The 16,808-nt window shown below is 42.6% G+C and overlaps 1 protein-coding gene across 3 annotated transcripts in view; it reads left to right on the top strand.

Moving 5' to 3' along the window:
- Position 1: 1 nt before the first annotated feature.
- Positions 2 to 16,808, top strand: part of LOC119466173 (kinase D-interacting substrate of 220 kDa B-like) — an 82,735-nt gene continuing 65,928 nt past the window's right edge. Inside the window, exons 1-8 of one of the 3 annotated variants that reach the window (XM_049669773.1) lie at positions 2 to 102; positions 1,232 to 1,349; positions 1,470 to 1,568; positions 1,839 to 1,937; positions 7,084 to 7,281; positions 9,998 to 10,096; positions 11,669 to 11,767; positions 16,174 to 16,371. In XM_049669773.1, the coding sequence (XP_049525730.1) occupies positions 1,242 to 1,349; positions 1,470 to 1,568; positions 1,839 to 1,937; positions 7,084 to 7,281; positions 9,998 to 10,096; positions 11,669 to 11,767; positions 16,174 to 16,371 (900 nt within the window). In that variant the 5' untranslated portion in view covers positions 2 to 102; positions 1,232 to 1,241. Of the gene's footprint in view, positions 103 to 190; positions 532 to 1,231; positions 1,350 to 1,469; positions 1,569 to 1,838; positions 1,938 to 7,083; positions 7,282 to 9,997; positions 10,097 to 11,668; positions 11,768 to 16,173; positions 16,372 to 16,808 lie in introns of those variants that run through there. The other 2 variants (XM_049669765.1, XM_037726672.2) reach the window with 2 other exon arrangements.

The raw sequence follows: 16,808 nt of genomic DNA, 5'->3' as shown, positions 1-16,808 counted from the left end.
TACGACCCGTAGTGCACAGAAGACTTGAGTCCGTGACTTGCTAGGGAAGGGGACATCGGAGACACGACGGTTGTATGGACCACGGGACCGATGCAGATCGTGGTAACATATGTTTCAATTCATCGCTGCGCATTACAGCTTGAACGGCAGTAATTAACCAACGCGTTCGCAAAAAAAATATATATTTAACGTAAATTTTACCAGAAGATGCTAAGTTGCACGAAGCTAAAATTTGGTGCTCGAAACCGAAACTGAGATCTCCATGGGCTCAGTCGGCGAGAAATTTTCTATGGCTCGGTCGGCTCAGTCATCGGGAGTGGTTCAGAGACGACGACAGCCACCGATTACACCCGACCACCTTTCAGATGTGACGGTTGTAGCTATGGTTGTAGGTGTTTTGTGATGTACCACTTTACAGGCTCTTCTGTGTCCTTTTGTTTGGGGGATGGGAGGTCTTGCCTTTAGTATGCGCTAATCAAGAACGACTAGCAATAGTTTTGTTGGTTCAACTTGCTGTTCCTAGGCGTTGCGGTAAGCTTCGGTCATAGATGTTCACGCATGTGTACGCGCAAGAGATCGTTACCTCCTTTTGCCAGAGAACGATAAATGAAACTGCTTATAAGGCAGCCCATAAGCTTTCTGTGCAGTCGATAGTTACTTTACCACTTTACTCCATCAGATAACTGATGGTGAGCTAAGCACGAAAGTGTTTTGCTTAGCAACTCTGATGGCTGTGTAATTCCACACCTTACAATGAGTGTTATTTGTTAAACGAAACTGAAATATCTTTCATTATTAAGGTAAACCCAACTGTTGAATATTTAGCTTGATGAATTTCCCTGAAAATTCACTTAAACAACTGCGATTAACCCGCTTGTAAGCGTACACAAGGTATTAGTAGTTTTTGTTGTAATGTCGTTCTGCAATCTGTGTGACCTGACGCATAGCAATATTTTTGAGCCGTCGCTCATGACCTCAAACGTGTTTGTCAGTTGCTTGCTTTTTATTTTTTGCTTAATGTGACTGTTTGAAACAGGTCGTAATACATCAACAGGACGAAAAGTTTAGTCAGTAGTTTTCATTGCTTCTGTCTAAATGTCATATCTCTTGTGTAATTTGGGCTCCAACTTACCAAACATAATGTTCAGGCCAGAACTGACACCTTGTTCGTTACACTGTTTTAATAGGTTAATTTTGAAATCATTGCTAACATGTTATTTTTACTTTCCAGGATAGGTAATATGACGTCTGCATTTTCAAGTGCTGTTGCTCTAATAAATGCTGGAGACCTACATACCCTTGAAAGGTCTCTCAGTAACAAGCATGTGAGCCCTGATGAACGGGACGAGGTATAATAGCTTAAACCTTTTCTTTTTTTCATATCTACGGCTAATGTAGTGCGCAAACAATTGTTGTTGTTTTTAGTGTATTGTCACTGCAATAAATTCATTTTCTTTGCTTATTTGTAGAATGGCCAGACATTGCTGATGATAGCTGCTCAGTGTGGACAGCTTCCCATTGTTGAAGAACTGATTAGGCAAGGAGCTGATGTCCACCTAGAGGACCTTGTAAGCAATATTTTTGCACATTAAAGGTTTTCGTATATTCTAGAATCTAAGTGACTTGTCACATTAGTTGCAAAGTAGTCACTTTTAAAAGAGGATGCACAGATGTTCTGTTCTATTCTTTCAGTTCTGTGTGTTTCTTGCAGCTTTAACTGTCCCAAACATCTCTTCCAGCTTTGACTTCTTCTTCATGCGGGGTTACTCCTTGCCATTTATACCACATTATGATGGCAGTACGTTCACTCAGTGTGTTTGCTTTTGCCTTTTCTGCAGGACAATTGGACAGCACTGCTGAATGCTGCTAAGGAAGGATATACAGACATTGTTTCAGAACTTGTTTTGCACAATGCAGATATTGAGCATCGAGATATGGTGAGCTGCTTATACACAGTAAATTTTATTGCTTCTGTTCTTTAGAAGGGTCCTGCAAAGCACCTTATGGAACATGTTAAATATGTCTGTTTATAAAGGGCATCTTCTCTGAAACCTTTTCCAACAAAAAGCTTTTGAATGCACCTTGTATGAGGAAAGTTAGTGGCAATCAAAATGCTTCCCCTGTGACAAAACCTCTTGGCCTTTTCTTAGTTCCTATCTACAACACACAGTGCTGTGCCAACACGAAACACTATTCAACAGCCCAGGGGTGTAGCCAGAAATTTTTTTCGGGGGGGGGGGGTTCACCGGCCCGACTGGGGGGGAGAAGGGGGGGGCAAGCTTCTGCTTTCCGCTACGTCACATGATCGATAATAAATATCGGTAGTTTAAGCAGACTCTATACCTGTATATCAAAGACATGGGACCGCCCCCCCCCCCCCCCTCGCGTGTGCGTGTGCTTGTGAAGAAATTAAGTAAAAAGTAAAGTAAGCGAAGTAAATACAGGAAGTACGACAGGTACAGTGGGCGTTTGGAGCAACGGTCTCTCATCGCGCCACTGAATGGACCAGTCTTCGAAAAAAAGCATTATTGAGTCGACCCGTGCGATCGGAGAAGACATCATTAATTGTTAATTTCCGTTAAGCGTAGATGGCGTCGTCCTCGTCGGGGCGAAGTGCGTTTCACAAGTCAAGGCCGGCTATTCACGTGAAAATGCACGTGTGACCAGGCTATACCTACTCCCATAGCAGTAGCTTGTTCGCTGCGTCTTTGCGCTAGAAAACTTAAATACGTGCAAAAACGCGTAAGGTTTTTTTTTTTTTTTTCTAAGCTTTCGTCGCCCTGCTCCCTCATACGAGAGGTTTGCATTTCCTGCGGCAAGTGCATGGGCCGCTGTGTCTTCCGCTGTGTGCGAGCGTGCAGCCGTCATTTGCCTTTACATCAACAGATTCAGAATTGTACAGAATATTTCACCGCACAGCATAGATATGGCATGTGTACGCATTTTAAGTAGTGCGTGCAACTCATTTCTGCTTCACGTACGCCGGTGCAAACAGGAAGCGGCCTTGTACCTCACAGAATCTCGGCTGATTGGTGTACTAGTGATGCAGGAATGAACTCCGGTGTTGTTCAGTTCATAGTGCACAAACTGCGCATAATAAATTTTTCAGGACGCGTGAACTCCGACGAGAACTGTCAGCGCCTGCAACAAGAGTTTACTTACGCTGTGCTGCGCACAGCAGTAATTCATGCTTGTCGGCTGTCTGTTTCGTGCATTCTGTTGCGAGTCGGTGGAATTTCACTGCTGTCATCAACCCCTTCGTGTGTACATTGCTGGTTTGGGATTCCACAACAAAACAGCAACTAGCAGCCGTCTGTAATTGCTGGTTTGAGATTCAACAACACAACAGTAATTACCAGCCTTCCGTGGGGGCGCAATCGCAAACAAGAGACGTCTCTCGCACAGAGTAAGCCTACGTTCACACTTGGGAAGCGGCAAGCGGGCGGAAAGGCCAAAGCGGCCGGAAAATTTTTTCCGCGCCTGTCCAAGTTGTTCACATTTGTTTTGCTACCGCCGCAGCCGCCGCTGCTATTTTCGTCTAGATCCATCTCGTCTGCGTACGTTTGTCGGCGTGGTGGCGCTCATTATCGCATTATTTCGAGCGGTATGTTCATTCTTTGACCCACGTACCGTCATCAAAAGTGATCATTTTACGCAACTTCGCATGTCATCTGCGACCTTCGGTAAATTCCTCGTTGGCGTTCCGTAATTCTCCTCACACGGGCGCGGTAGGGCTGAGTCACAGGTTGGTGCCTAGGCATGATAATATTTCTTTAATAGCTTTTATTTACAAGTTGTAATAACATTTCATCATTTCGTATTGTCGGCGCCTCCAGGACACCAAAGGGGCAACGGGAACACCACAGCTAAAACCCGGGCTGGCCCTTGTGTTGGGGCTCGCCAAAGCCTGCGCGTTCTACGTGAGACCTACGCTCGCAATCTATCGTTGCGACGAGAAAAGCACCCCGCGACTTCTGCAACATACCGTACACCTGCGAGGAGAATTATGGAGCGCCAACGAGGAATCTGCCTAACTATTGTCTGCCGTGGAAGTGGAAGAAGAAATGGCTTTTATACTTCTACCTACTTGTTTTCTAGAAATGAACAATGAATAAACGGAAGACGCGGACACCTCGGAAACGGCGGTGGTGGGTTCGCCTGGCTTTGCAAAAGCGCGAGAAGTTGGGTCACGCCAAGGCTTCGTTGCCGCACCTCCGGTCGCGCGACGTTGAATACTATCGCGAGTGTTGCTGACAGTACGTTTTAGTGCCACTCTTGTCGTAGAGCAAGGGCTGGTTCTCGATCGCGTCGATCAGCATTACAACCTACACTTTTGGTGCCATGTTCAATTTTACGACCGGTTGTTTACATGCTAGTGTAGCTTCCAGTGAAGCAGAACGACTTTGCGCCGCGTTTCCGCTTCGTCATGGCGAAAAAATCGGCCCGAGACCGATTTGGCTCGCAGCCTGTTTTTCTGCCTGTTTTGCCACCTAGGCGGGTGGAATTTTGCAAGATTTTGCCGCTTCCGACAGCTTCGAGACCAAGTGTGAACGTAGCCTAAGATCCTGCGCGAGCGCGGCCTAACCGGCACCTGAAGGGAAGCGGCGGAAATGTATACCGGAGATTTCGACCACTTGGGGTCTTTAACGTGCACCTAAATCTAAGTAAACGGGTCTCGAGCGTTTTCGCCATCATCTAAAATGCGGCTGCCGCATTTGTTGCTTCATTTGTTGCGCATTTGTTGCTTCAGAATGCGGCCGCCACATTCTCGCCCAAAACTTCACAGAGTGTCAAAGCCTTGACAAACACCGTGACAGTTTTTTCCATATGCAGACATGATTCCCTGTAAATTATCAACCCAAACGGAAGCGCCCAGGAATTAAATTGTGATAGTAGCACCGGTTTTATTAATTATGTCAGCGCGAAGCGACGAGAGCAAAGGGTGGGTAAGTTGGGGGGGGGGGGTTGCGGAAAAAATTTCGGGGGGGGGGGGGTCAACCCCCCTGGCTACGCCCCTGCAACAGCCACTCTTTTGCAGATCTTTGGTATTGGCATGGCCTTTGGTCCAAAATTGGGTTCGTTGTGCTACACTGTCTCGGAAGCCATTAGTATAGTTATCCACTGCCAAGAGGTGCCTTGACCTGAATAGTAATGAGATATCTTGGTTTTTTGCTTATAAAATACCTAACTTTTTTAATATGTATCCTGCAGTACTTGACATGGCATCTGAGAGTGTTACACTTACACAATACAAGCATTCTATTCATCGTCCCCGAGCAACATAAGACATTTCAGTTGCTGGTGACACCTATTTCTGTGCATCCAACATTTTTTTTTATACGTTTTATATTTTGTGTTCTTGATAATGTGTACTGATTCTTAAGATGTATGTGCTCACATTACTATTGTAACTGATATTGTACTGTTGAAGTGCCAATGTTTTTTTTTTTTTTTTTTTAATTGTTTTTGGAGGGCAGGTTTTAGTCAGGGGTGTGAATAACACCATTGGCCTCGCTCTCCAAGATTTGTTTTCTTTTGTAAACGAACCAAAATAAACTTCAAGTTATCATGCCGGAGGTGGTGCTAAGTCATAACGGTTTAATGAAATCCAGCCAATAGCCATTGTGTATGTGTGCCTAAACCAAACATACACATGTTTTTGCATTTTTTTCCCGTCAAAATGCAGCCGCCATGGCCAACACTTGAAATGATCAACATTATTTGAACAAGCGATGGCACAGGCTGGAGCCCACATTTCAACAAGGGGGTTTGTCCCTTGCTCCCTTTTTGAAATATTGGCTCCAGCCTGTGACATTGCTTGTTTGACTACTGTTGATCAAAACCAGGAATGTCTCTTGTTTCATGCATCTGGTGCAGGAACATTCAAACTGTTTTTGCAAATCTGAGCAGCAGCATGGATCATGCCTTTAAGTCCTGTGATCATCAAACTTGAATTTTCCTTACGAAACAGTCATTATTAATAATGGTCTTGAGCTTGACTGAATTATGCATCGGTTAAGTATTGCAAGTGTTACAGGAACTATTCAAAGTACTATTAAAGGAACATAAAATATAAAATTTACCTAAACTGATAGTGTGTGCTTTTGGAAATCTCTCAATGTTTGTCCTGTGTCAAGAGATAAATTCACAGAGAAAATAACAGTTTGCCATAGTGCGCCCTTTCCTTTCTCTTCATTTTAAATTGTTCCTTAATTTGGATGTTATTGTTTGTCATTCGCATGCCCCCATGGACCTCAGAAATTTGTGGCATGCTGCTAAAATCCTGCTTCTCACCACCCATCTCAGAGGGTGTTAGACAAATGGTGCCACATGACTATAAATAGTTCTGGAAAAGTGGGGCCAAGATGTAAATATTTTTGTACAAAAAATAGTAATTTACTTGGAAAAGATTCAATAAAAGTGGCCAGTTTACATTTGCTTTCATATTCTTATGCATTGTAATTTTTATTTAGAGTTACTCTCTAATAAGGAGAGTGAACTGAGTAAGTTGGTATGGATTCATGTCGAAAATTTAGTGCTATAAAGGACTAAGACAAAGGAAGAATGCATCACAAGCGCTCTTTATGTGTTTTTCCTTTGTCTTCATCCTTTCTAGCGCTAAATTTTCTACATAAGTTACATTCGAATACTTCACCTTTACAGCGCAGTCTAGCATGTAAAAATATTTTTTTGGAATGTTGTTTATAAGAACATACTAAGTAGATGATATGGGCAAAAAATTGCTTTGAACACCCAGAATTTCCGAAATGACAATGGAACCTGTCCAAATTATCAGTGTCTACGATACATTAACCACAGTGGAGCCTAAGTCATTCCTATTATGTGTATGCCTAATTTAGCATTCCAAGCATTGGCGATGTTATCTTTTGTGATTGGCTCATATGTTGGCAATTCAGTGCTCCAGAACAGCACTGCAGTTTTGTAGTTGTAATTCCTTCATTTAATACGTTGTTTCCATGTGCCCTGCTTTTCTGAATTATAATATGTTATTCTGGAGAGAACGTGAATTATCACTGGTGCAAGAATGATTGGCAAGCTGTGATTGCACGCATGTCATTCTAGGGTGGATGGACTGCCCTTATGTGGGCATGTTACAAGGGCCACACAGAGACTGCTAAGTATTTGCTGGAGCAGGGGGCTTTCCCAAATGTGCACGACCTGAACCACATGTCCTGCCTTATCTGGGCAGCAGGCCGGGGGCACCAGAGCATCGTGGGTGACCTACTCAGTTACGGGGCTAAAGTCAACTCTGGCGACAAGGTGAAGTATATTATGATTTATATATTGCAGGGTGTTTCCAAAATGGTTTTTGTGGAACTCAAGGGTTTTGTGGACTGTTTTCTTGGGTCCTATGGATACCTATTGGACAACCTGTTCTCCCTTCCTGTATACATTTTTTTCACCGCTGCAATGCTGGTAACCATATCCATTGCATCCTGCTGGGGGTATGAATGTGCTGCTTCTTTTCTCTGAATAGATGATATGAATAAATCCGTAAGCAGGCTTTCCCACAGAGCAAACTTTTCTTAACCAAGATGGCCACGTTCCTGTTAGTAGCACGTAGCACTGTTAAAGCTGATACCCACATTTTAAAACTTTGGACATTGCGGGGTACAGACGGTGGCAGGAATGATGTTACTGACCCGCATGTTGATACTTCAATTACGGTTCTAGCCCAAGGTCTGCCATCTTCGTTGCATCAAAGAAGGTGTGTGAAGAAGCGCACTTGCAGGTTTTGCACATTGTCTATTGAGCAAAAAAAAAAAAATCCTTCACAGGTGTAGGCCAATCTGACAACTGATAATCACATCAAAGACAGCGAAGCTGTGTAAGCAAGTTCTCGCACTTTTCGTCGAGTGTACTAGGGGACTGTGTGCTGGCTTATGGCTTCACTTGAATGCAGTTCGAGCTTGGTTGTGGCTGGCTGTAACAACTCCCATGCAGACTGTGTTGCAGAACCCTTGCTTTCACTGTCGCAGCTGTAAAAATGCCTAGCTGACCTTCAACGTGGAGCCGATATAATGCGATGTGAGAAACAAAAATTATGGATTACTGGTTAAAAGCCCCACATATAAGTTGTTGGCTTTTTGAATGAGGTATATATGCACGGTAACTTTTATTTTATAATCATTGATCATTGTGCTTCAAAGCAAATTTAGGGCTCCGACATGCACTGCGTTGCATTTACATTTGATATCAACCATGTCGTCGCACGCCGGCCTTCACCGCCGCATGAAAACCATAGCAGAACGCCCCTTAACAGCTTTGCTGTTACTGACTTGCCCCAAGTGTCACAGAGTTGCACATTGACTCTATTCAAGGGACAGTGAATACAATGTTCATGCTAGTGCGTGTATTGTCTTTTTTTTTTTGTTTGCTTTTCTATAATGTTGATAAAATTATTTGATCAATTGTGGACCTTTATCAAGGAGGAAATAAAGACTTGTGTGCCTTACTACAAGCACATCCCAGGCAAAGACAGATAAAGTGGTTTTTCAGGTCCCTAAAAATTGCCAAGGTTCCCCGAGGTCAAGAAGTCTGACAATATCTACATTCAAGAAGAGGAGCTATGGCAAAAAATACATTGGCATTGCACATACTATTTTCCCACAAAGCCTTCTTTATGTTCTAGAAGACAAAAACCATGTGGAGCACCAGTGTGTTTCGTGGTAGATGTTGGGGATGAATATTTTTTAACTGGTGGTCATTTCAGGACTCCTACTATGTGGACTGGCTTTAATTTCACAATTGTGTCATGTTTCTTTAAATGATTGAATATGGAATTTTAGTTAATAGTAAAGTTAATCAGTAATCATAGCATGATTTCTATGTTGGCTGATGTGAATAATGTGCCATTGGAAATATATCTTCTTTATCTCTGTCAGAAGACCAGATACAATGAAACCTGAAATGTAACGAACTGTTTTAATTTCCCAATTTGAATTTATATATGTACATATTATTTTTTTTTCTCCCACAATTCAGTGAAGTGATCTTGTTCTGCAGTTTGATTTGACAATGTCTACAAGCATCGCATGCATCTTGGGGCCTTTGTGACAAGCAAAAAAAAAAAAGAGAAACATCACCTGACACAATTCATGTTGCCATATATACTTTTGCGTGGAAACATTGCTGGCCAGTGGCGAAAACTGTTAAACATTATGGATAGGATGGAATGCACTGCTGCACCATCTGTGGTGCTGCTATGAAAAACATGAACATGGAAAAGTTTTTACCTTTTATGAAAAACATGCTTAGTCTGTTCCAGTCATGTTGGCAGGTATGCTCCAAAACTTGTCAGCATCCAGTCTGAACAGAAAAATGCCGACCAGAAGTCAGCTTAAGGAACTGCAGTGACAGCAGATTGAATGCACACTTTTTTTGATGTTGTGCAATGCTGTTGCTCTTATTGTTATTTTGAACGATGTTATGGCTATCTTTTTCTCACGACTCACTACACCATTTTGAGCAAGCAAAATGGCACCTTAGTGTAGAGGGGCTGTTAATGGCGTGATGATGATGATGATGATGGCATCCCCTTTGAAACAGGGCAGTGACAAATAGTCACCTAGCCTGCTTGATGGCTAGGTGACTTGGCATCATGCATGATGTCATCTGGTGGCAGCTGCTAGCACTAGGTGAAATCTGCAATGAACCTTTGCTCTTGATGCAATCTCTACTGTGCATGCCAATGCCTTTGATTCCATCATTATGGCTTGAGTTCCTTGTGGGATTTTGTTGATAAATGGTTAATGAAAGGTACTATTCACCAGTATTGCTCTAGAAACTTGTCAAGCAACTTTTACAGCTGAAATCAATATTAGAGCCATTTGCTTGTAAAATTGATCTCAGGAAAGTTGTGGGCATTGTGGGCATGTTATAAGCTTTTGCACTAACATTTTTTCTTAACATTGTATGTCATTTCCGATTCTGATATCGTGTTAAAAGTTATTCTTTTTTCTTTTTATTCATGCAGTATGGAACTACTCCATTGGTCTGGGCATGCCGTCGAGGGTTTACAGGCATTGTTGAGATGCTGCTAGAAGCAGGTGCAAATGTTGACACTGCTGGGATGGTCAGTCTTCTTTTATACTTGTGTTTTTTCCAGTCATATTTCTTACAATTTCTTAAATGCGCACAAAGCTGTTTAATATGTAAATATTTAGGGCTGAAGCCCAGTGTTTTTCATCATTAAATGAAAGAAGGTGCCAGATGGGTAGAGGAAGAAAGACACCACAGAAAAGGGGAGAAAAAAAAGGGATGTGTTAGGGGAGGGAGGGAGGGGGGGGGGGTGGACATGACAGACAAGAGTGGTTAGAGTACTAAAAAAATTTATTCTTCTTCGTTTGGTACATGAGTTTTCATATCCTGTCCAACCTAAGCTCGGCGTGCTTGTTGGTTGTTCGGCAGCACGGTGAATCACCAAATGTGTACCACAAAACAATGAAGTAAGGCACACTAGTACATACTATGCATAATATACAAAATTATGTACACATAATGAGCAGTTATGAATACAAATCGAGCAGAAATTAAACTAAGTAAATAAATAAGTAAAGGACATCATAATAGCTTTATATGAGCCATATCACAACAACTCGCAGAATATCTAAAGTGCAAACAAAGAAAGCAGCCTTCAACATGCAAGAGGCCATCAGTGATTCATCTGCAAAGATGAGCACCATTTCCTTATTGATTTAGTCATTTTTCGTTTAGTTTTGAAATTGCCAAACACTCGCCAAGTTCATTAAATATCTGTGGCCATAATATCCCCTTATCTTTTTCTCATAATGTGTAAAGCATTGTGGCTTAATGTACGTTTATGTCTTTCCTAGGGCGACATTTTTCTTGACAGGTACTTTGAAAGCCTTTGTATAGTAAAGATGTGTGGCCACAGTGTAATAAAATAGTTCACGCATTTCCAATATGCCGAGCCTATTGTATTGTTCCTCCTTGTCAACCTGCGGCAGCATAGTTCCATAGGTTTTACTGTTTACTATTCTTTTAATTATGTGATTTATGGCTCCCATTTTGTGGTCAGCACAAGTTCCATACAATGTAATACCGTAGGTTATAATAGGTTCAGCCAGATCCATGTATATGATGCGCCTCAAGTACATCGAAGTTTTACTTCTTAGGTTGTTCATCATCGCAGACACAGCTCTAAGTCTGTTACATATATACTGCACATGATCATTCCATGTTATGTGCTCATCAAATATTATTCCGAGATACTTCATGGCATGTTCAAATGGTATTACATTGCATGTGCATGGATCACAATGTGAGTAATGTAAAAAGAGGGTCTCATTTACGTGCATTCGTTTGTGTGGATTTCAAAAACAGATAAGCTTTGTTTTTTTGCCGATTTAAGTATATTGAATTTTGCATCATATAGTACTGTGCAGTACTGATGAAGTGCCACTAATTTTATTAGTGAAAATCATGTAACTGATTTTTTTTTGCAAATGGTAGCAGGAGTTCTCTGAACTTATCTATCTTCCTGTTCTGTGTTCTCTTTGCTCCTCTGTTCATGTTCTTTAACATTAAGAGCACCCTATAATTTAAGGTATACTAGAAATGACCAGAATTCCAATGCAGCCAGTCTGCTTCTGTATAGTAATTACATAATGTTTATTAATTGCAGTATTCATGGACGGCTTTGATAATAGCCACAAAGGGGAACTACTCTGACATTGTCAGTATGCTGCTGGAGTACAAGCCAAATGTTAATGCTGTTGATGCTGTAAGTAGCTGTTTCTTTTTTCTTTTCTTTGCTACTTGACAAATTACTGCCAATTTTATACTAACTCTTGCACACCCACTCGGTGGCTCAGCAGCTGTTATATTCTGCTGCTGATTATGAGGTTGTGGGTTTGATTCCCAGCTGTGGCAGCCAACTTTTGATGGAAGCAGAACGAAAAAAAGGCTCAGTACATTAGGGAATGTCCAGCAGTCGAAAAAGTTAATTCGTTGCTCTCTGCTGTGACATATCTCGTTGAGGGAGTGTAGCACTGGGATATAAAACTTAACGAGTAAAAATGTAAACATATATCTTTACCTATGGTCTTATTACTTCTTATTTCTCCTAATGACATCTCAGCAACTTGATACGGATATTGACTGCCGTAGATGATATTAGTGGCCTGCGCTTTTCTTCATTATGATATAAGATTATAAATCGACTCATGTTAATTTGACCCGTGCGGGACTATAAGGTTTGGTCGAATTAACAACCGGCGATAAAATGAACAAATTAAAATCTGTTTTATTGCTTCAAAAAGTTTGTCGTCGTCAACAGAATACTGCAATACAGTACGTATTACAACATGATATATACATGTACATCGTTAGTCAGTGGCCCACAGACGTCAACACTGCCATTGGCGCTAGCCAAATCTTCAGAAGAGACATCGCGCAGGGCACAGAGGATGTTGTCATCATCATTGCAGCATAGGTTGCTGCAGTCACCATTGTCACCTAGGGAATCAGTAGCGCGCCGTCTGCTGAATTTGTTGTTTTAAATCTTGTAGTGACCACTACGCACATGATGAGACACCGGTGGGGGTTGAATTATCTGAATCTGCATGCTTTCGGGTTCGAATTAAGCAAGTTTTCCTTGCATAGCAATTTATGGTTTCTCATCGAGACTTTCTAGTGCATTAGAAATAAGCGAAAAATCTGATTAACTAAGGTTGAGTTAACAGTAGTTAACTTTATATGCATCTAAGGGTTGCATGAAAAGTTTGCCTTTACAGACTGTATGAAAAATGTAGGCCATTAAAGGTATCACCTCCCACAGCTTCAAATATGTACCGTATTTTTTTGCATATAGTCCACCTCCGTGCACAGCCCACACACGCTATTACAAAACCTAGGAGAGAAAGAAAAAAATCTGCATGGATACCCTGCGAAAATGACTGCATACAACAACGCTTAAGTCTGTCAAAACAGTCTCCAGTTGTGGATCCACGACTCGTCCATATTGTATCTTCAGCCTGCAGCTCTGTTTCCTACCTGTTCGGTGATGCTTGTTCGGTGATGCAGCTTCTGCTGCACTGTGAAGGACTGCCGATGAATGTAGCTCATCATGATCCGCGTTCTGGTTTGCTGGCGCCACGTGAACTATTAACACAGCCAAAACACAAAATGGCGATCTGTAAAGAGAAGGCTAATAGATGAGCATGAAAGAGGGAAAAAGGGAGCATCAACACATGGGGGAGGGAGTTCCCAAGGAGATAACGAAACTTCGTATGGCAGCAAAGTGTGCCTTAATGGGCCCCTCACCAGGTCTGGCCATATTTAACAGACAATCGCAGCATATGCATCACCCACTGACAAAAGACCAATCCCACCGACTGATCTGCGCATGCGCCGGTTTTCCGGAAGTAGCACTGCCACCATCTTGGTTGTAGTCAACTGGTCAACCACACCACTGCAGTCCGCGCTCGTTGAGTACTGCGCACGAGCTTTCCAGACATCTCTGCGACTCCACCACCGAGAAAAATTTGTCATGTATTTTACGAAATTACATCTGCTGTTCATTGCAGCATGCGAGGCGAACGTTGAAAAGTGCCTGCTGCTCTTTCATTTCGATTGTTACCCGCTGATTACGCGTTGAGTATCGCATTTGTTCAAGCTTTGTATGTGTACATGCTGATGTACGCGGCCATTTTGCGTTACTGTTTTTGCACACGTGCATCTCGGTGACTGCAACGTTATGTTTGCTTACCGACTGACATAATAGGATTTGTATACCTGTTGGAGACAGGTTTGAAATGTGGCGCTGAAACTTTCGTGCCCTAATGATGCTTACCTACATGGGTTTCGCGAATGACTTGCAGACTTCGGTAACAGTGATATCTAGAAGTTCTTAGGTAAGCTAGGTGGCGTTTTTAACAGCAGAGCGATAGCCAATCAATGGCTAATCGATAATTGATCAATAATCAATAAATTCCGGGAAATGCTGGCGATGACTTGGTAGTGCTTAGCCTAGCCCATATGCGTGGCCAATACCTTGCGATAGCCAATCAATAGCTAATCGATCAATAATCAATAAATTCTGGAAAATGCTGGGAATGACTTGGTAGTGCTAAGTGCCGATCAGCTCTGCTCATCTTTTGCGCACGTGAATACGCGCCGCTCTCCATTGTGAGCAGCCGCGATATGCTTTCAATCAGCGATTGGTACTGGTCGATTAAGCCGTTTTGGACACTATCTGTTGCTGCTAGCAATGGCAGAGACCTCTACCATAACCAAAAAAATTGCCAAAAAATGTTCTGAAACAGGACGCACAGCCACTCCGAGCGGCTGGAGCGGCCGGATGACTACAAGTACCAGCATGCACCGCGGCAGCGGTGGCGTCGTGAAACTGGCCGGTGGGATTAGTCTATTGTGTCTGCAAAGTATTACACCACTGTGCGCCATGATAACAGCTGAAATTTCAAATCAGCATGCTGTGCTCTCCTACGCTTCCTCTCGAGGAAGCTGCGCTTTCAGCCAGTGAGTGAAGGTAACATGCACAAATGCGCTTACTAAAAATGCAGGGCTAGCTACGCCACTCGCCACGACACTTGACTTGGGTTAATCATCCAATGCGGAAGACACGATGCCACCGCTGTGAATGTGCCACACAGCAAAAAAGGATGATGAGAAAAAAAATTCATGCGTAAACACCCCTTGTCTAAATATGCGTAAGCATTGTGCCATCTGCTCGTCTCCACTCAGCCCGGTGTCATTATCATTGCTATGAAAGTTGATCTGGCCAGTACAAATGACAGCGCTGCGGCGACACGAACTGGTCCAGACGGTGGTGCAAGGTGCATTGATGATGCAAGCAAAGTACTGCAGGTGGCGGTGCCAGGTGCGCTGTTGACGTTCCGATCATTATAAGCCGTATCACTCTTTAGCGCCTTATCCATCCACGTCGAACCATTATGAACTGTGACCAAGCATACTCCGGTTGCAGCAGTGTATGGCACGGCCGCGCAGACCGTATCTTGAAAGCAATCTGCGATGCCAACAGAGAGTGCCGACTGCTGATAGTGCAGCGCTCTGTGTTCTCGCAGCTTACTTTGCGTTGAAGAGAGATGCGTAGGCCCATATCTTGAAAGCGATCTGCGAAAGAGGCAGAGTGCAGCGTGTGCTGAGAGCTTCACGAGCGCTGTGTTCTCGCTGCTTCATTGGCGTTGAAGTGAGAGGCAGCGCGAAGGTGAATTCGCTCACCGCTGCAAGCGTTATCTTGAAATCGATCGTCTTACGGTACAGACGGGTGGCATTTATCATTAGGTAAGCCTAGTGTACTGAAGGCGAATGACCGCACTTCGATGTCTGGGAAAAGAAGACGACGATGAGTGGTGGTTGTTGATGCTCTAGCTCGCGCTCGCCAGTAACCAGACCTGTCGTTTGAATAGCCTTCTGCAGCGCAACGTCTAGGCCTGCTTGAAGACCAACACGCCCCATTTTATATGCTTACGCATTTAAAAAAAGAAGAAGGCGGGGCTGGACGCATGACCGTGCCGCGGTCCCTCGGCTCCAGTATGGGAGAAAGCAGGGAAGGAACACTGCTTGCAGAGGCTAGTCGAGGCAAAGGGAGAGAATGTCTCCATTGGCGGTGATGCTCGCCTACTGGCAACATGGTAACAGGACAAGTAAATTCTTCCATCTCCAATAATGAGCCGATATAAAAAATTGTTTTGGTAAAACACTCCTTAGATGGTGTTTTACTAGTTCCACTGTAACCGAAATTTGCAATGGGACCTGGTGAGGGGCCCTTCAGGATGTAGCTTCACGGCAGCGTGCTTTGCACTACTGTGAAGCCACAGGTCAAGGCGAAATTCGCATACAACCCACACCCAGCATAACTGCTTTTTATTATTATTATTATTATTATTATTATTATTATTATTATTATTATTATTATTATTATTTTATATTCATTTTATATTTATTTTTTATTTCCATTTTCTGTGCGGGTAATGCACGCAAAACTACAGTATTTGTAGTAACACAAGGAAAACTGACTCCATTGAAAGCTTGAAGAGAATTATTACAGAAAACAGCAGTTTTATTTGTTTCTTTTTAATAGCTGCACAATAGCAACAGCTAAATGTTCATGCTGAATGTTGACATAAATTTGTTCATTACTTACAGGATGGTTACACTGCATTGGCCATTGCGTGCAAAGAAGGGTTTACTGATATCGCTGTCTCTTTGTTGAATGCTGGGGCCTATGTCAACATGCACGATCGCAGTGGAGACACGAATCTGATCCATGCGGCTAAAGCTGGGAATTTTTCTATTGTGGATGTCTTGCTGAAAAAGTATGCTGACATTGATGTACAGGGAATGGTGAGCACTTCTTTCTTTATACGCAGATAATAAATTTAAGGATCTTGTCTTTTCGAGAGAAATGAAAATTCAGTTGCTAAGACAATTGAATTTCACACCTGTTTCACTGAAAACAGCATAGAAAATACTTCAACATAACTTCTCAATCTAAGATGTATTTAGGTGCCAGGAACACTGTCAATCGAGAGCAAAAACTGTACTTGCTTGAGATTCTGAAGTGGAAGTTATGCCTGTGCCATATACATCAGATGCATTTCCTCCAAGGTATCTAAGACGTGTTTGAGAAGCTTTCTAATTTTGGAAGCTATGCAACCATCACATGATAGAATTTCATCAGTGTAGAATTTCCTTACTGAGCAGAACACATGTGAAAGATTATGAGCAATGAGAGACTACTTATTGTGGACAAAACTATGTTCTGTTTGATGAGAACTAAT

The sequence above is a fragment of the Dermacentor silvarum genome, chromosome 1 (genome assembly GCF_013339745.2).
Source record: "Dermacentor silvarum isolate Dsil-2018 chromosome 1, BIME_Dsil_1.4, whole genome shotgun sequence".
Lineage (NCBI taxonomy): Eukaryota > Metazoa > Arthropoda > Arachnida > Ixodida > Ixodidae > Dermacentor > Dermacentor silvarum.
The sequence above is the reverse complement of the archived record's forward strand: the minus strand, read 5'-3'. Positions and strand labels throughout refer to the sequence as shown.